A 19,806-nucleotide genomic window follows, 5' to 3' on the forward strand; every position below is an offset into this window, starting at 1 on the left:
GCGTACGGCACTGAAGCTAACACTTAGGTAAACACGCCCGCCGAGGTTGCCTAGGCACCCAGGCAGGCTACACTCCGGTGATTCCCAAAGGGGACGTGGACGAAAAAAAACCACGTACTTACTGGGCGCTGACCAACAAAGTGACCCTTTCTAGCGCGCACGTGACTCGGCCTCGCCGATTCTCGCAACGCCCGAGCACACGCGTCACGCCCGCGCATGGCACCATCTATCGCTATCGTTACCAGAGCATCTATCGTTACCAGAGCACGGGAAAGGAAAAAGAGAGTGGTCGTATGGTGGAATGCCTGCAAAATGAATGCGGGTGCGCCTCAGATCCCCACATACTACATAAAACCTTGAATGATTTCGACCAACACTGAAGAATACAGTCAGCGGAGTTCCATAGTTACCTGATGGGGTGACTTGAGGCAGCCAAGAGCACAGAATCATAAGGAGAGGTTGATGGGCTTGAATCTATCTAAAGTGTGTGGACTAAGCTTGTCAGTATATGCCACAACCAAACAACTGATACTAGAGCAAATAGTGCATATGGCCTGTTGAGGTGGCAACTGTTGACTTGAGGCAGCTATGAGCACAGAATCAGAAGGAGAGGTTGCTGGGCTTGAATTCATCTGAAGTGTGTGACCAAGCTAGTTAGTACATGCTGCAACCAAACAACTGATGCTAAAGTAAATAGCGAAGAAGTCCACATGTTGAGAGGGGCACCTTTGACATGAGGCAGCCATAAGCACAGAATCAGGAGGAGAGGTTGCTGGGCTTGAATCCATCTGAGGTTTGTAATAAGCTTTCAGTGCAAATCAAATACTGCTGAACCTGGATATAATGAAATTGATAAATTCCCGGAAAAATTTGTTATAAAGAGGTTCTCGTTATATGGAGGTTCGGTACGAAAATTCGGAAAGTAAACGTGCAAATTAAATAAAAAAAAGACTGAAAGCAAAGCTAACCCCAAACACTCATTTTACAGTAAAACACTGCACCGTTATTACAATAGCAATTATATGGACCCTCTCGGCAGGTTCTTGCTGTCCCCGCCATGTTCCGCAGCAAGTCCAAATTGACAACATGCCCTTGCGCGTTCAAATTGACAACATGCCCTTGCGCGTTATAACTTCCACAAGCGGGTAAAAGCGCGCGAGCGCTACTGAAGCAGAGATCAAATGAGTCGGCCCATCCCTATTGCCTGAAAAGTGCATAATATCACCCGCGTGTTCAAACTGCCGTTGAATGCTCAAACAGAAAGTAAACCATCTGTCTTAAACGAGCATGAAACAACGTGGGGAGGGGGGCGGAGGAATCGCTCGAGTAGCAATAATGAGCTTGAATTTTAAGGGTGGTCGCGGTAGCTCGCACGCTTGCTATCTCGGCGAGTATCAGTGCTGTTTCAACGGGAAGGGATTGTGTTGAAAGAGCAAACGCAATCGTTCCAGTCAAAGTCAAAGGCGTGCGATTCTTCCCACTGAAGGATAAGCGCACGCGCACAAGCATATAGCCCCCCTCACCCCCCTCTGTATTCGTGGGGCAAATTACACGTAGGAGATAAGCAGCCGTCGGCACATCGTGACAAGCCGAGCGCAGGGGGCTTTTTTGTTTCTTGAGTTTCCATAAATATAGGTACATACTACACATATACGGTGAATGAAGGCGGCGGCGGCAAAAACCCAGCTGAAACTTCCCATATACATGATTGCTATTGCAATAAAAAAAAGCAAAGCTAAACGTCGTCGAGGGACACACCATGCGCGCGCAGTGAAATATGCACGCGCGCACAGCGTAGAAAACGAAGAGCGAACGACACGGACACAGACAAAGTTACCGCTGAAACTATTGGGTAAAGTGGGTAAACTATTGGGTAAAAGCGTCGCACTGCCAATGTGCAAAAAGTAGTTTTTTTTTAAAATTTTGGTTTAGGTGGGAGAGGGGGCACACCCGCGCACGCAACTGTGGCGGCGAGAAAGGGGGAAACGCCAGCTTGTAAGGTGCAGGCCCGCCTGCCCGTCGCCACCGCTTCACGCTTCTGTGGCGGCGGGGCAGGGGCGGAAGATGCATGCTCGTACCAAAATGCCGAAATGCAGAGAAAAATTCCAAGATTGTCTGTGGGGAAAATTCGTTATATCAAGGTTGTCTCGCGCAGTTACCTTGTTACATAGAGGTCACAAATACTTGTGCTCTTATGGAGGGACGGTAGGGAATAGAAAAACTTTGTTATATCTAGAAATTCGTTATATGAAGGTTCGTTATATTCATTATATGAAGCATGTTTAACTGTAACTGATACAAAAGTGAATTGTGCAGAATTGAGGCAGCCACGAGCACAGAATCAGCAGGAGAGGTTGTTGGTGTTGAATCAACCTGAAGGGTACGCACGTCTAAACGTCCCTTTCTGTGACAAATGTAAACACGACATTCAATGATTGGCACAGCTTTATTAATGGGTCTAATGAATATCCTGCATGATAACAGTAAGACTGATTTTCACTGTTCATGGCAAGTGATGTAGGTTTGTGTAACTAGATCTTGCTTTCCCGTCTGCTGTTTCTAAAAAAACATGACAGTTATGCAATATTGCTGGTTTTGTAAAAACGTGAACTGTAATACAGGTTCTTGATATCATGTCTGCAGTGAGATGGTGCTGCTCTAATGCCCCACCCTGCCTTAACTACTGAATGTAAATTGCCTGACCTTTTAGAGACTTTAGCAGTCTTCAAATATTAAAAAAAAAAAAACACGTTGCGTGTAGGCTTGTGGAAATAGTGAATTTTAGGTTCAAAGCAAATTCGAAGCAAATACTGATTTTGATTGAATAATTTCGAATCGAATTCGAATAGCATAAATGACATATAGCCTGCACAATATTTTTTAAAAAATTTAAATAGGGCCTCTATGCAAATGCCCTTTGTTTTTTGCTCAAAAAAAAGTCGTAACAAGTTCATAAAATAGCAGGATTGCACAATTTGACTTTCGGCTGGATGCGAGTTTTGAAACAAAAAATGTGTAACATTTTAAAATTTATGATACTTAGAGCATAAAAGCCATCATGATAAGCTTTCAAGCTTAATAATAATAAAATGAATTGATTTTAGGGTAATAATGTAATTTAAAGGGGCCCTGCTAAACTTATTTAAGAAGCCATGGAATGGATTCACTAAAGAAGCTTATTGCCTGAGGAATTCACCGCCACAAGAGTTTTTAGAATCCGTTTCGTATGAGCAGAGTTACAAAGAATTTTCACAGGCTGCAAGTGCATTCTTCTCGTCCCAACGAAAACGCTGGAGGCTGAGCAGGAAGGAATGGCACGGGGAAAGAAAATACGTCGCGGATGCTTTTTGAGCTTGTGGAGTCATTTGCCGAAAGAAGAGAGCAATCTTTAGCTGACTTTGAGAATTTATTTTGAGTTGCAGACCGCGTGCTGCGCTATAATACTTGGCTCGAGTGTCTTTGGTAGCCTCGACTACCGATCGACAGCGCTTTCTGACAGTGCTCAAAAAGTGTTGCAGGGCTCCTTTAAATTTGAAAGGGGACTTCGTGGCAAAAAAGATTTTCCTTCGACAGGTGCTTACACTGTTTGGCATCATTGCACTGCACTGAAGACACCTTTTCAGGTGGTACAGGTTCACATCAAGAAATAGTGCCCTGATTTTACCACCAAGAATACAGTAAAACCTTGTTAATTTGAAGTTACTAGGAGGGACTGCGATAAATGTCCAAATTAAGCGGGTTTTTGAATTCACAGAACATACAAAAAGTGGGATGCAAGGAACTTTAAAAAGGCGATCAGGGCTAGTCGTTTGCTGTGCCCGCTAGTTAGCAGCTCTCAGGGTTATGTTTTCTTGCAATACGTGGGCACAATTTTGCCGCAAGCAAAGGAGAATGCCAAGCCTTGTTGCTGCCACTGAAAACAAAAAAAAATAGACAGAAAATTCAAAGTTCGTGACTATGCGCCTGGGAAAAACAAGACCTCAACACAGTACAGTAAAATGCCGTTTGTGCGGACTTCACGGAATTGGAGAGAATGTCCGAATCAACCAAGCGTACGAATTATCGCGACTACGAACAAAACACTTGAAAAATGTCTCTTACACCATCAGACTTATTTCTTAAAAAAGTCTGTGATCACGGTTTGCTTTACGGACGCAAAGTGCGACCAAATCACAATTTTGCGAAGTTCCTGTCGGTGGCTTAGTCCGCGCATACTGTCTGAAGAAAGCATGCATATGTCCTCCAAAACGGCCAATGCATGGGCAGCCTTCGTCATAGTAAGTGTGGACGCTCGTCAGCATAACTTACACCCTTGTTAGCCGATTCCCCTTTGCCGTTCAAGACTTCGGCGACGATATCGCTGTTGGTCACTGTGCCGACCACGGCAACATCGCTGTCAATTGCAAAGTAATCGCCAAGAGGCACATCAGCTGGCACGATGCTAGACCAGTTTCCTCATTGACCACCACACCTGGATCAGCAACGTCATGCACGAAGCAACTATGCCTAGAGAAGTTTGCGACTACTGCAGGCGGTGTGTTGTTCCACACGTATGTGAGCATGGGATTGCGCTTAGCAGGCTTGCTTCGTACTGCTTGCCTGACTCCATGCAGAGCAACATGCAGTACCTGCCGCGGATAGCGGCTTTTCACGAACTGTATGATTCCCTGGTCCATCGGCTACAGTGAAGCCATTGTGTTCAGAGGCAGGAATAGCAGTTCAATGTTCTTGAGCCCGGACCTTCATGTGTGCACTACAGTTGTCTAGCACGAACTACACCTTCCAAGCTTTGGCTGCAAAGCGGTGGTCGAGCTGGTGCAGCCAGGCTTGAAAGAGTTCGGCAGTCATCCAAGCCTTTCTGTTGAACCGGTAGTCGACAGGCAGCTGTTTAATATTCTTGAAACATTTTGGCTTCGCAGCCTTCCCGATCACCAGCAACGGCAGCCACTCTCTGCCGATCATGTTAGCAGCCAGAAGAACTGTCACGCGCTCTTACTTCATTTTCCACCGACGCACGGGTCCCCCTTAAACGCGATTGTCTTGTCAGGCAGAGCCTTATGGAACAGCACTGTCTCATCAGCGTTGAAAATGTTGCACGGCTCGTACGTAGAAAGGCACCCGGATAGTCTAGACCGCCAGTCCTGCACAACACTTTCTTCAACTGCACCTCTTTCACCACACACGTTGCAAAACACCAACCCATGTTGCTTCTTGAAGCGGTCGAACCAGTCTTCCGAGGTACTGAAGGACTCATGTTCATGGTCACCGCGAACTTCTCTGCTTGTGCGCAGATAAAGGGGCCGCTCAAGGGCGAACGCTCATCGCACGAAACGGCAATCCAGCGCAACAGCACTTCTTCTAGCTTGAGATGCGCTGCCGTTCGAAGCCTCTTTCTTTGGTCGCCAAACATGTCCCCGTGATACGCTTGCATGATCTGCTCTTCGTTCTTCACGTAAGTGCTCAGCGTGCTTTTGTTCACATAGAACTTTTCCATCATTTTTTTTCGAGATGCTCTCACTTGCAACGCATTCAGTATTTCGACCTTTGCAGCCAAATCCTTTGCTTCGTTCTTCGCCCTCTTTGCTGTGGGAGTTGGGGCGGTTTGGGCCGCAGGAGACGGAGGGGGAAGCCATCCCGACGTCGCTCGCGTGGCGGTCACGCGCCCGCACACTAAGTAGACAACACAAACACACACAAAAACGCACAGTGATAGCGAAATAAAAACTGGCGAACTTTTCAAAAAAAACAGCAAGCTGTAAGACTGCAGATAGCAGTAATCACGTACAGATAAATAATTTAAAGCACACTAGAGGTGAGAAATCCAACTGAACCATCACACAAACATGTTCGATGTGCAAGAAAAAAAGGAAAGGCAAATCCGTGAGTTGCCCGTTGCTGACGACAGTAGCGATGCACTGCCTTCCATTTGGGTTGTTTAAACCACCATGTGTGTGTGCGTTTTTTTGGGGTTTTTTTTTTTTGGTGCCTCCGAGCTGTACTACGCATGAACTAAGTTTTGAATCTCAGAGGCTGCAATTCAATCCCAAAGTTGTTTAGGTGCGTCGTCGATTTGGCCGACAGAATCCGCTGCTGCTTCCCCGTTGTTACTTGATCACGGTCGGGCGTTCGAATTAACCGAAGCGTGGTCGGATTTGTCCAAATTAATGAGTTTTCAGTCATAAAACAATGTACGTTTCGTACGGGACCAGATGCTGTGGCCGAATTAACTGAAATTTCGAATTAATGATGGTTGACTTAACGAGATATTACTGTGGTTACCTCAACACACTGTAACACAGTAGTGACACGTGGGGCAGCATGTCACCTGCTTCTCGCTGTGTCAGCATGTCATGATGCGATAATTTGCTTCTGGTAAAATAAAGATTTTAATAATAGATGCTGTGACGAAATTCATGATGTGTTTTGCCGGGAAAACATGATCATTGAAGCTTTCAAGCCCAGTTTTTGAAGTAGGTGTTGCAGGCAAAAACTTCGCCTGCAAGTGCACGAATTACTGAAACAATCGGCATAAATAGCGAATTCCGTCAGACTCTCTTTTATTGATTTCTTTTTATTCGCAGAAAGAATGGGTAAATCATGACGTGCTGACATTAGTTAGTTTATTTTCCTTAAAGACCCCTTTGAGGTATTACATAAGGGGTGGGTTTACATGCTCACATAACAAATAAAGTATGTTACATGGGTTACAATTCTGTACATTTCTTTGTATTGTAACAAAACATACATATAATTTAACACATGTAATTTTATTGAACACAAAAATATACTCAGATGCTTTCTAGTAGAACATGGTCAGTTATGTGCTGTGCAAATAAAGATGGGCATGTTATGTCGACAATGGCAGGAGGGAGGTCGTTCCAGTCTTCCGCCGTGCGGAGAAAAAATGAAGCGGAAAATGTTGATGTTCGAGCTCGTGTTATTAAAACCTGCAGTGGGTGGCTTGTCCTGAGCGATATGCGCACTGCGGGTTTGATGTATTGTGTTTCATGCAGATGGGAACTGTGAAAGAATTCATAGTAAAGACTAAGCGAAGAAATGTGCCAATGCACAGGGAGTGATGGAAGATTGGATAATGATTTTAGAGACCTAACGCTGATGCCAGATGAATATGAAGAATAAATGAAGTGAGCTGCACGGTTCTTAGCTGATTCTATTGCGTTGATGAGATGTGCTTGATGCGGATCCTAGATAGCAGAGGCATATGCTAACTTAGGTCATACGAGTGATGTGTAGGCAAGTAATCTTACGTGCTTTGGAGCGCTCTTGAGGTGATGATTTAAAAAGCCCTAAGTTTTGTGAGGTGATGAAACAATGTTTTAAATATGCGTACGCCAGATCAAGTCACTGGATACAGTGACACCGAGGTATTTATAAGAGTGATTCGATTCCAAGTGCTGGCTAATAATTGTGTAGGGGAACTGGAGCCGATTGATCCTGCGTGTTAATGACGTATTTTTGTATTTAGTTGTGTTTATTGTCATTAGCCAGGTTCTACATCATTGGTAAATGTTTGCGAAATCATTCTGTAAAGTTGTCTGGTCAGATTGGTTAGTATGGTTTGGTAGTCATCTGCAAACATACATATGTTATTAGTTACAAGCAAGTCTTTTATATAGATTAAAAATACTAATAGTGAGCCCAGAACAAACCCTTGTGGTAGGCCTCATGTTACTGGAGCAGGAGCAGACAGGGGTTATTTACAACGACATTTTGTGACCGATTAGTAACGAACTCTGTCATGCGAAGCCTGTGTGACGTCACGCTGATAGCGCCCGTGCTTCATGGCTATATAAGCGCTGTGAACCGGGCACACAGTGCTCTTTTGTACTCCGTATGAGAAATCGCTAGGTGGCGTCGAGGAGCGCGGACGTGAAAACGTCGGCTCCCGCTTTTCTAAATGTTTTCGGTCGTTTCTATGCTTCAAGATCACTTGGCTTTGTGCTCATTCGAACAAGCAAGCTCTGCGGTTTCAGTGGAGACGCCATTTTTGGCGGTGAGTGAACTCTTAGACATATTTTTGGACTTTAAAGTTGCGACGCGGCGAGCGTCCCCGCTAGCCCTAACCACACCTAGGGTTAGCGAGGAGTACAGCCGTTACACGTAGCCAAGGGCTCGGCCAGACGCGGCAGCTACTGGATCAACCTTCGTACGTCGCAGCCGACAACCAGGCACTGAAAATGCCTTCCACCGTAACCGTGGAGGGAATGGAAGTAAGCGCGGAGATCTTCGACGGACCAGGATGGGCCACCGCCATGGGACGCCGAAGACAGACGACTCCGCCGAACGAGGAGCTGGCCGCTGGGACGGTCGAGCACAGCAACCAGCCGAAGCACCCCAGGGGCTTTAAAAAAGGTCAATCGGCACTACATTGTGTGGTATCCGCTTCCAGGCTACCCCTGATTGATTTGATTGATATGTGGGGTTTAACGTCCCAAAACCACTACATGATTATGAGAGACGCCGTAGTGGAGGGCTCCGGAAATTTAGACCACCTGGGGTTCTTTAACGTGCACCCAAATCTGAGCACACGGGCCTACAACATTTCCACCTCCATCGGAAATGCAGCCGCCGCAGCCGGGATTCGAACCCGCGCCCTGCGGGTCAGCTCCAGGCTACCCCGCCTATCCAAAGACCAGATCAAGGTAATTATGAGACCCAGAGGTGGATTGGACGTAGCCCGAGTCGACCTCGTTCTGCTGGCGAGAGCCGTCATCATGGCCGCCGAGATCACCGACGAACAAGCACGGGAGGACACGATCTGCCCCAACAATATGCAAAACATCATTGTTATTTCTACGCCGTACCAAAATAATGCCACATCATACGTGAACGTGCAGAAACTGCACACAAACCAAGGCTCGTTCGAAGTTGCCGCATACGTGGCCGCACCCGATAATACATGCAAGGGCGTCATCAAGAACGTTGACCTCTCCCTTGACGACGCAACGCTCAAATGCCTGATTGTGCACGACCGAAATCCCACTGCCATCGAGGCAAGACGCATTAAAAAGACCAAAGTCGTCGCAATCCTCTTTGACGGGTTGCGCGTTCCGAGCACAGTGATATGCGGAACCGCCATGGTTCCCTGCTCGCTCTACAAGCGACAAGTCGATGTTTGCAGAACGTGCGGAGGAGTCGGCCATCGCGCCGATGTTTGCCGGCACACAAATGCAACGAGAAAGAAATGTCACAACTGCGGTGAAACGCTACAAGAAGACGGCGTGCATCACTGCGAGCCGAAATGCAAGCTTTGCGATGGCAATCACCCCACCGGAGATCGCGAATGCAAAAGACGCTTCCACATTCCATACATAGTGAGAAGGAGAAGAAGACGCAGAAAGCAAGAGTGGCAAGCACAACAACGTCAAGACGCACCAACGTCTGTCACGTTTAAGGAACCCTGCCACAACCAGGTGCCGGGACGAGAGAACGCCTCGAGCGTCCATCACCGTTCTCCATTCAGGGGGAGATCCCGATCCAGAGGGCGTTCCCGATCCAGAAGGCGTTTTCGATCCAGAGGCCGTTCTCGTTCCGGAGGGCGCCCCTCGACCCTGTCGAGATCCGACAACCGCCTGTCATCTCGGGAGTGCTCCAGATCCCGATCGAGAACGAGGCCAACAGCCACGCAACAGCAGCCGAACAATGGCTCCTGGGCCAGCAGGGTTGCAGGTGAAGCACGAAGCACAAGTAGCCAGCCCAAAGGTAAGGCACAGCCAGAGCATGCTCCCGATTCTCGTATTGTAGCTCTTGAACAAGAAAACAGGGCCCTCAAGAAGGAGCTTGAACAGCTTCGGGCCTCAGTAGCTAGAATAGAGAGCTGTCACGGAATTAATCTGTCGAGCTCACCGGCACCACCGACAACTCGCTCACAACAAACGATCCACAACACACACAAACGCAAAGCCGTAGACAGCGACAGCGACACGACGGAGGAGATCGAGATGGTCTCGATAGAAAAAGAAGCCCTACTGAAAAATGTTGAGTCCGTGACAACTAAGCTCAACGACAAAATTGATACGTTGGCGAACACGCTTGCCAAGTTTATGGAAACTTTTAAGACTTACACTGACAAAGCTGACCAGAGGCTCGTGAGCCTAGAGAAGATGGCAGCCAACCCAGCTGGGGCAGGTGCTCCTCAGAGCCTAAGCGCGGACAAACCAGCGGTTACGGCAAGCGTGCCGAGCATACCTTCTAGAGCTAAAGTCCGACCAGTCAATGCACGCAATCTCGCGGAAATAACGAGCTGCGACGCACACAAGCTACCAAGCCAAAATGGCTGCTGACCGTAACGAGATTAAGATCTGGCAGTGGAACTGTAACTCACTTAAGAAACGCAAAGCAGCACTAACACAACTATTGCTAGCCTGTAAAAAAAAGCCACATATAATATTGCTACAGGAATGTGGAGAAAGCAAAACTGCTAAAAGCATTGGCATACAGGGGTACAGGGTAGCCAGGCCGACCCTGCACCCCGAGCAGAACAAGATGCGAGGAGTGGCTACCTTCATCCGGAAGGACATAATGTTCGCCGAAAGGGACGCCCCCGTATACAAAAAAGGCCTGGAAACGGTTCTGGTGGAAATCTTACCACACAGGGCTGTTAAAAAAAGCATCTTCGTGCTCAATGTTTACAGTTCTTCATCAGATAAAAAAAGAGATTTCAACAGACTGCTTACCTCGGCGGTAAAAATGGCGGGTGACAATCCGCTCATAGTAGCGGGCGATTTTAACGCCTGGAGTACCGAATGGAGATACTTAAAAAGCGAAGGCAAAGGCACCAAGCTAGCAGAAAGCACGAATGCGCTGGACCTGCAGCTGATAAACAACCTTGCCCTCCCTTCAAGAAGAGGTAATTCGGTACAGCGGGACACAATGCCAGACTTAACCTTCACCAAAAACGTCAGAGCTACCTGGCATAACCTCGCCGAAGACCTAGGTAGCGACCACTGCATCCTAGAAATTACCGTTGAAAACGAGGCGAAAGCGCCAAGAAAATTCAAAATCACTGACTGGGACCAGTTCTGTAAAATACGGGAGCAGAAGGGCAATACAGAACTATCATATGAAGCTCTCTTAAATGAATTAAAAATGGCAGCGAATGAGGCCACCAAAGAAGTCGAGACTGATGAATCCATCCAGGCAATGGACTCTCACCTGGCCAGTTTGCTGCAGAAAAAGCATGACCTAAAAGAAGCGTGGCGTAAAAACAAGCTCAACAGACACTTATGCACAAAAATCGCGGACCTTGGCCGCGAAATCGAATCTCACGCCAAGACAATCTGCGCCCAGCAGTGGAACAACACATGTGACGAAGCAGATGGCAAAATGAGGAAGGGAAGCAAATGGGGGCTGCTCAAACACCTTATGGCGGACAGCGACAAACCCACCAGAGGTGGCACCCAGGTGCAAATTGAACGATTGGTGCACAAGCACGCCCAGGATAGTGGTGGATCCCAAGCTCTCCTCAAAACGCTAGGCCAAAAATATCTCCCACTGGAAACCAAATCAGTAGCCTGGGAAAACAAAAATCCCTCATATGGAGGTCGACCGCAAGAAAAGCTAGACGAACCATTCAGCGAAGCTGAAATACGGTACGCTCTACAACAACTCAATGGCAGATCGGCGCCAGGGCCAGATGGAATCGACAATAAACTGCTACGGAATCTAGACGATAAAGCAATCGTAATCATTACTAAGAAGATAAATGAGGCATGGGAAACGGGTACTGTGCCTAAAGAATGGCGTAGAGCCAAGGTTTCGCTCATCCCGAAACCTGGAAAACCACTGAGCATCGATAACTTAAGGCCCATATCACTCACATCTTGCGTTGGAAAAGTAGCTGAGCATGCAATACTCAACCGTATCACAGACCACATTGAGAGCAATGAGCTCTTTCGACACAACATTATTGGCTTCCGCAGGGCACTGTCCACACAGGACGCCATGTTGATGTTAAGAGAACACATACTTTACGGCCTCCTCCACACGCCCAAAGCTATATTAGCCCTGGACCTCGCCAAGGCCTTTGACACCGTGAAACATGAACACATACTGGGTGAAATATCACACATGAACCTAGGCGAGAAATTCTACAACTACATTAAAGGCTTTCTGGCGAACCGAACCGCCATCATACGCATAGGAGAGCAATGCGGCAAACCCGAACGACTCGGAAATATCGGCACCCCACAAGGGTCAGTGCTCTCGCCATTGATCTTTAATGTGGCGATGCACAAGTTGTCGGAGAAGCTCACTCAAATCCCATCCGTGCACCATGCCATATACGCGGATGATATTGCCATATGGGTCCCATGTGCCCACTCATATGGTGCCTTGGAAGGAATCCTTCAACAAGCACTGACTACAACTGAAGAATTTCTTAAGCCAACTGGACTCGCACTGTCCCCCACTAAATCTACTCTAACGCTCTTTCACCCTCGACGGAATTCGGGCGAAGACGAGCCGCAAGTAGTGCTCAAAGCTGACAATAACCAAACGATACCGCAAGTATATACGGTCAAAATACTAGGGCTAACGTTAAGCGCCAAGGAGGGCCACAACAAAGAAGCACTCAAGTGCCTTGAAAAAAGCACGAACAATTTTTCAAGAGGTATTGCTAGAATCGCCAACAAGAGAGCAGGCCTCCTAGAAGACAACATCATGAAGGCGTATCACGCCTTTCTTGTAAGTCACGTAGCATACGCGTTCCCGTTTCTGAAACTTACGAAGGCTGAAATCAAAAAGGTCGACTCCATGCTTCACAAGGGACTGAAAACGGCACTCGGCTTGCCCAATAGCACGAGCAACGAGAAACTCGAGCAACTTGGTCTGCACAACACAGCCGAAGAAATTTTCGAGGCTCAGAGAGTGGCACAGATCACACGCCTGTCGTTGACGCAGGCAGGCCATCTCATCCTACGAGACGCAGGCATTTGCCCAATATTTCAACCAGAGAAAAGAACACAACTTGGTAATGACGTGAGGAAACACATTAGGGTTGAGCCAATCCCCCGCAACGTTCACCCTACGTTCAACAAAGGGCGAAGAAAGGACAGAGCGAGGGCGCTCATAAACAAGGCAAAAAAACACAACACGCATGCGCTATTCGTAGATGCCGCCCGCTACTATGGCAGGGAGGCGTTTGCCATAGCGGTCGTTGATATAGACGGAAACCTCATAAACGCGGCAACCGTCCAAACAAGCCATGTCCACGAAGCAGAGGAAATGGCGATCGCGCTAGCCTTGCAAAGCTGCCAAGCCTACTCCACAATATACACAGACTCTAAGACGGCGGCACGAACGTTCGCGGCTGGCCTAGTAGCTAGAAGCACAGGAAAACTCACCGTCAACGCAATAAGAGAGTACGAGAGCAAAGAAACCCTTGTTAAAGAAGAGAAAGCTCAAATCTACGTATCCTGGTTCCCAGCCCACATGGGACAGTTAACGGGACTCGACCACTGCAATCCCAACGAAGAGGTCAACCGCCTGGCTCGTGAGCTCACACGCCGCGCCGCGGACAACGACCCCTCGATGAGTGAGCGGTACGAGAATTTCTGCAGCCAGGACAAAGCAGTGACATACCACGAGATCACTTCACATTACCGGGGACAAAGACGTGCCTTCCCAGCACAGCACCCAAAACTTAACAAAGCACAAGCTCTAACTCTCAGAAGATTGCAAACACGTACGTACATAACACCATCCACCTTACACAGAGTCGACCCCGACACACCGCCCACATGCTCCCTTTGCAACCATCCCTATTGCAATTTTGAACACATGCTCTGGCTGTGCCCTACCCATAGCGCAGCACAACTGAATACCCAAGAGGCTTGGCAGGAAGCTCTCAAGAGCAATCAATACAAGCTGCAACTACAGGCGGTCCAGAGGGCCCGGGACATCGCTACAAGCCTTCGGCTGCCGGCGCCATCCTGGGCGGAGCCTCCAGGCTGAATCAAGGGTCGGAATGGCCCTTTCTCAGCCTCCTCAGGATATGTTTAAATAAAGTCAATCTCTCTCTCTTGTACTCCGTATTCATGTAGTAATAAACCGTCTGACTGTTCTTCGTTCACGGCCACTCTGGCTCTGGTCGTCCCTCGAGGGGCTACAACAGACTGGCGACGAGCATGGGATTCAAATTCCACTGGGCTACAAGACACCATTAGCGGCAGTTCCGAAGCGCTGTGAAGATACAGGCAGGATGGCGACGTTCGGAAGGTTCGATCAGTTCATCGAGGATGGTGACGACGATTTTCAATCCTACGTGAAGCGGTTCGACCACTTCCTGAAGGCCTCCCAGGTGAGGGACGACCTGAAGGTGTTAGTGTTCTTAACGGCAATACGAAAGAAGACCTACAAAACTCTGAAAACGTTGCTGGAGCCAGAAAAGCCAGAAAACAAGACGTACGCACAGTTAGTACAGACACTGAAAGAGCAGTTCGTTCCCAAAACTTCCGTGATTACCGAGCGTTTCAAATTCAATCGTTGTTTTCAACAATATAGGCAAGCGGTGACAGCCTTCGTTGTAGAGCTGAAGGGGTTGGCGACATCCTGTGATTTCGGAACGTTTCTGGACGACGCGCTGCACGACCGGTTTGTGGCAGGTCTTTGTGACAAAGAAACACAAGCAGAGCTGTTAAAGACAATTAAGTTGGCTTTTAAAGAGGCCTGCGATATCGCTAGGAGTATCAAGTTCGCCCAGAACGAAAGTCAGGATTTTCAGCCCAAGTCGGCGCAAGGAATGATCAGCACCCTTAACTACAAAACAGATAGCGGGAAACGGCCACCACGCCGGAGAGAAGAAACTTCGGGGATGCCTGCTGGCACCAGGGGGGCGGAACCACTGCACTGTTTCCGATGTGGCTCAGAGCATGAAGCATCTATCTGCAAATTTCGCAAGTACCGTTGTCGGGTGTGTAAAGGGGTTGGACACTTAGCGAAGATGTGTAGGGACAGAGGTAGAGACGCTGCGAACGTGATAGATGAGGAAAGTGACGCGGGTGAACATGTGCTGTACAATATCTATTCCTGTGAGGGGCGCACCAGACTCTACGAACTTTGCCTGAAGTTAGATCAGAAAAGTGTGCGCATGCAGATTGACACAGGGGCGTTTGTGTCAATTGTACCAGGGTCACTGTGCAAGAAATACTGGCCCAGCCTACCCTTAAAGCCATGCAGTCTTAAGCTAAAAACCTACGGTGGCACTCCGCTGATGGTAAAAGGGAAGCTAAACATTTCCGTAGAGCACAATGGTCAGCACAAGCAACTTCCGCTAATTGTCGGGAAAACAAACGAGAGTACTAACACTATGCTGTTGGGGCGAGACTGGCTGTCAGCACTGAAGTTAGACTGGGCTGTGTGCATGGGGTTTGCTTGGACAAAGCGGCATTGTTGCTTGAAAAATATGCTAAGATTCTTTAGCCTACCTTGAGTCTAATTAAGAACAGGGCCATTAAGTTAGTGCTTAAATATAATAATAGCACACCCGTTTTTTGTAAAGCGTGGTCGGTACCATTTTCAGTTAAAGAAGCAGTGTCTTCAGAACTGCAGAACCTCGTGAAAACCGGAGTGCTAGTACCTGTTCAGCAGAGTGAATGGGCGACGCCACTAGTAGTGGTGCCGAAACCAAACAACCAGGTCAGGGTGTGTGGGGATTTCAAGGTGACACTAAACCCATGCCTAAGAAGTGATCATTACCTGCTTCCCGTGATTGAGGATGTTTGTAAAGCTGGCCGGTTGCAAATATTTCACGGTGTTGGATTTGTCCACGGCACACCAGCAGCTGGAATTGCATCCCCAAGCGCAGTCGCTAGTCGTGATCAACACGCATTTGGGGTTATTCAAGTATATGCGCTTACTTATAGCATAACGAGTGCACCTTCGATTTTCCAGGCAGTTATGGATGATGAGTTGAAAGGACTTGATCGGGTAGCATGCTATCTAGACGACGTGCTGATAGCAGGAGCTACCTTTGAAGAATGTTTTCATAAAGTGGAAATTGTTCTGTCCCGGTTTCTAGAAAGAGGCATTCAACTGAAAAAAAGAGAAATGTAAGTTCTTTCAAACTTCCGTCCTGCATTTGGGGCATGTTCTCGACGAAAGGGCATAAGCCCGTCAGAGGAAAAAGTAAAAGCTATAACGGAGGCCCCTGCACCTGCGAATGAGGCACAGTTAAGAGCTTACTTAGGGTTGATAAATTATTATGCTAAGTTCGTTCCCCACGTGGCCACGAGACTCAGGCTACTGTGTGACGTGTTGAACCAAGAAAAAGGTTTCAAGTGGTCCCGTGAGGCAGAGCAAGTGTTGCAGCAAAGTAAAACGTGGTTGACGGAAGGAAACGTTTTGACATACTACGACCCAACGAAAGAGATGGGCTGGTGTGTGACGCATCCATGTATGGCGTGGGCGCCATTCTGTTTCATAAGATCAATAAGGTGGAAAAACCTATTGCTAATGCGTCTAGGGCACTGAGCAAAGCAGAGAAAAGTTATGCTCACATTGAAAAAGAGGCTCTCGTCGTGGTCTTTGGGCTGAAGTTCCACAAATACCTGTTTGGGTGTAGTTTTGTCATTTATTCGGACCACCAGCCATTAGCCAGCCTTCTAGGGCACGGCAGACCAGTTCCAGTGAAGTCTGCAGCACGCATGCAACGATGGGCTTTGCTACTGGCGGCGTACAATTACAGATGGGTGTACCGAAAAGGCAGCAACATGGGAAACGCTGACGCGCTTCCGCGATTGCCGTTGGCGAATGAGCGAGATGTCTCAGATTACGTACAATTTTTCTCTGTTGTCAATGAACTTCCACTGTCTGCTGGCATAATCAGCAAGAAAACAAGTACTGATAGAGTGCTATCGAAAGTGTTGTGGTACATGAAAAATGACTGGCCTGCGCATGTCGCTGATAGTGAATTCGAACCGTACTTTGTTCGCCGGTATGAACTATCGATAGATCAGCAGTGCGTTACGTGGGGAAATCGGGTAATTGTTCCGCACTGTTTGCGTAAACAAGTATTGGCACTTTGTCGTGAAGGTCACCCCGGAGTTACGCGTATGAAAATGCTCGCGTGCAGCTATGTCTGGTGGCCTCAGTTAATCCAAGATATTGAAAATGTTGTTAAAAGTTGCTGTACTTGTCAGTTGATGCAGAACGCTTCACCTAAGGCCCCACTACAAACTTGGGGTTGGCTGAGCCGCAGATGGCAGCGACTCCACCTGGGTTTCGCATTCGCAGACAACAAGTGGCTCCTCGTGCTGGTGGATGCACACTCGAAGTGGGTGGAGGTGTTTGTGATGAATTCAACAACGACCGAGAAGACCGTCAAGAGGCTGCGTCGGGTGTTCGCAACGTATGGCCTTCCAGAGAAGGTTGTTACGGACAACGGGCTTCAGTTCACGGCAAAGAGTTTCACAGAGTTCCTGCTTAAGAACGGAGTGCGGCGCACCAGAACACCTCCATACCACCCGGCATCCAATGGAAGCACCGAGAGATGCGTCCAGACGGTGAAACGGGATCTTACACGACAGCTTCTCGACGAAAGGTCATTGGGCCAGGGTAAGACCCTACAGCACCGCATAGATCTCTTTCTGTTCAGGGACCGGAACACACCGACCACAACCACGGGGCAGACACCGGCAGAACTGTTTTTGTCGGGGTCGCCCCGCACTCGCCTGACTATGCTACAGCCAGACCTGGAGAGACGGATGGAAGAACGGTTCTCCAAAGTAAAGGCCCAAGTTGACGAAAGAAGAGGGTCAGAAATAGCTTACAAAAAGGGGGGAAGCGTTCTGGTTCCGGGCCTTCGTCGAGGTGATCCCAAGTGGCTGATAGGTGTCATAGAAAAAAGGTGCAGTGCCGTTACGTACCTTGTGCGTGTAGGATCCGAAAATCAGTTCATGCATGTAGACGATTCATGCATGTAGACGAGATCATGCATGTAGACGCTACTTTGAGAGTGGTGAAGAAGGCCCCAGTGAGCATCCCTGTTTCGTGCCCAGCTCAATTCCAGACCCTGGATCCGAAGCCCCTCCTATGAGCCCCCGTCCCCTTCCGGTTCATGCTTCTCCCAGGTCTGCTACCGCACCGCCGGAGCAACCCGGAGACTCAGCTTCCTCGGAACAACCAAATGCAAGTCCACATCAAGGCTCTGCCCCGGCAACGTCCCCTCTGCGAATACCTGCGTCTCCTCTAGGTGCTCAGACTCTTCGATGCAGTGCTCGTACAAGAAAACCTCCCGATTGGTATAGGCCATAAACGTTGCGGGAAGGAGTGGGGTGTCATGCGAAGCCTGTGTGACGTCACGCTGATAGCGCCGGTGCTTCATGACTATATAAGCGCTGTGAACCGGGCGCCCAGTGCTCTTTTGTACTCCGTATTCATGTACTAATAAACCGCCTGACTGTTCCTTGTTCACGGCCACTGTGGCTCTGCTCGTCTCTCGAGGCTACAACAAACTTGATTATCCATTTTGGGATGGTGGGATGTAAACTTAGTCGGGCAAGTTTAGCAAGCAATCGTTAGTGAGGCACCTTATCGAACGCTTAAGTGTAATCAAGATAAATATTGTCAGTCTATACGTTAGCATCAAGATTAGTATGAATGTCAAGTAAGAAAGCCGCCAACTGGGTTTCACACGTCAACCCCTTTTGGAAGCTGTGTTGTGAAGGGTGAAAGAAGTGATTGCTGTCAATAAATTTTATTTCTTGAGAGTAAATGACATGCTCCATGATTTTGCAGGGGACGCTTGTTAGTGAGATGGGTCTGTAGTTTAGTGGAGAGTTTTTATCACCTGATTTGTAGACTGGAACGGCCTTTCCCATCTTCCAGCCACACACTTTTCTGAAGAAAGTGACTGTGAAATTATTAGGGCAAGAAAACATGAGCCGCTTTCTTTCACATTTTTGGGGATTTCGGAAATAATCATTTATGCCGACAGATGATGACAGTTTCATTTTTTTCTATTACGGCCATGATTTCATTCGCACGAAAATTGATTGCTGGCATCTCACGAACATGATTAAAGTAAAGCAAAGGTAGGCGGGAATGTATGTTTGGTTTCTGAGTAAAAACAGTAGCAAATGTAGTATTTAACTTATTTACACAATCCTCATCAGTGACCGCTTCACCAGAATCATTGGTTAGTACAGGCCCACGCGTTGTGTCAGCCCTAAACGTTTTCCAAAACTGTGTGGGGTTAGTTTGCTATAGCTTGGGTAAGTCTGTACTATAGAATGAGTTCTTTGCTTGACGCAAGGCTAAAAAATAACCGCGGTCAGCTTCACAATACCTGTCTCATGCATCTGGTTGTCCTGTAGGTTTGGCAGATCGGAATAGGCGTTTTTGTATTTTCAAGGTGTTTTAAATTTTTTCCAAACCATGGTTTATGGCAAGTGGTTGTGAAGCTAACTTTGGTTATCGGTTGGCTCTGTCAGCTTCTCATTAAAGCGTGTCCAATTCATATCCACTGTATGTTGATGCAAAGTTTCCTTAAATGGGGTGTGGGGAAGAGTTCGCTAAGACCTTTTTTGATTGCCTCATTCATAATCAGCTCGTGTCATTCTTGCAGGTTTCTCATTTGAGTGGTTGACAAGGAAAAGCGGCATGAATTGTCTTATGGTCGCTGATTTTTTGTAAGTAGAGAATGTGTGACACGCTTTCGGGATTAATGGTTAGTATCAGATCCAGGACATTTGCTGTATCTTGGAAACACTTGTTGGTTCCGCGACAGGTTGGGTCATGTTTAAGTTTAGGCAGATATCAAAGAAAACATTAGCTTTGCCTATACGT

The 19,806-nt window shown here is 47.7% G+C and overlaps 2 protein-coding genes across 3 annotated transcripts in view; both read left to right on the forward strand.

Moving 5' to 3' along the window:
* The window catches only part of arr (low-density lipoprotein receptor-related protein 6), a 345,664-nt gene that overhangs the window by 157,511 nt on the left and 168,347 nt on the right, over positions 1–19,806 (forward strand). The gene's annotated exons all lie outside the window — the stretch shown is intronic.
* On the forward strand, positions 14,123–17,811 carry LOC142796215 (uncharacterized). Its single transcript, XM_075886377.1, has 2 exons — positions 14,123–14,915; positions 17,615–17,811. The coding sequence occupies exons 1-2, from the start codon at positions 14,222–14,224 to the stop codon at positions 17,692–17,694; spliced, it is 774 nt and encodes a 257-aa protein (XP_075742492.1). The 5' UTR covers positions 14,123–14,221; the 3' UTR covers positions 17,695–17,811.

The sequence above is a fragment of the Rhipicephalus microplus genome, chromosome 2 (genome assembly GCF_043290135.1).
Source record: "Rhipicephalus microplus isolate Deutch F79 chromosome 2, USDA_Rmic, whole genome shotgun sequence".
Taxonomy (NCBI): Eukaryota; Metazoa; Arthropoda; class Arachnida; order Ixodida; family Ixodidae; genus Rhipicephalus; species Rhipicephalus microplus.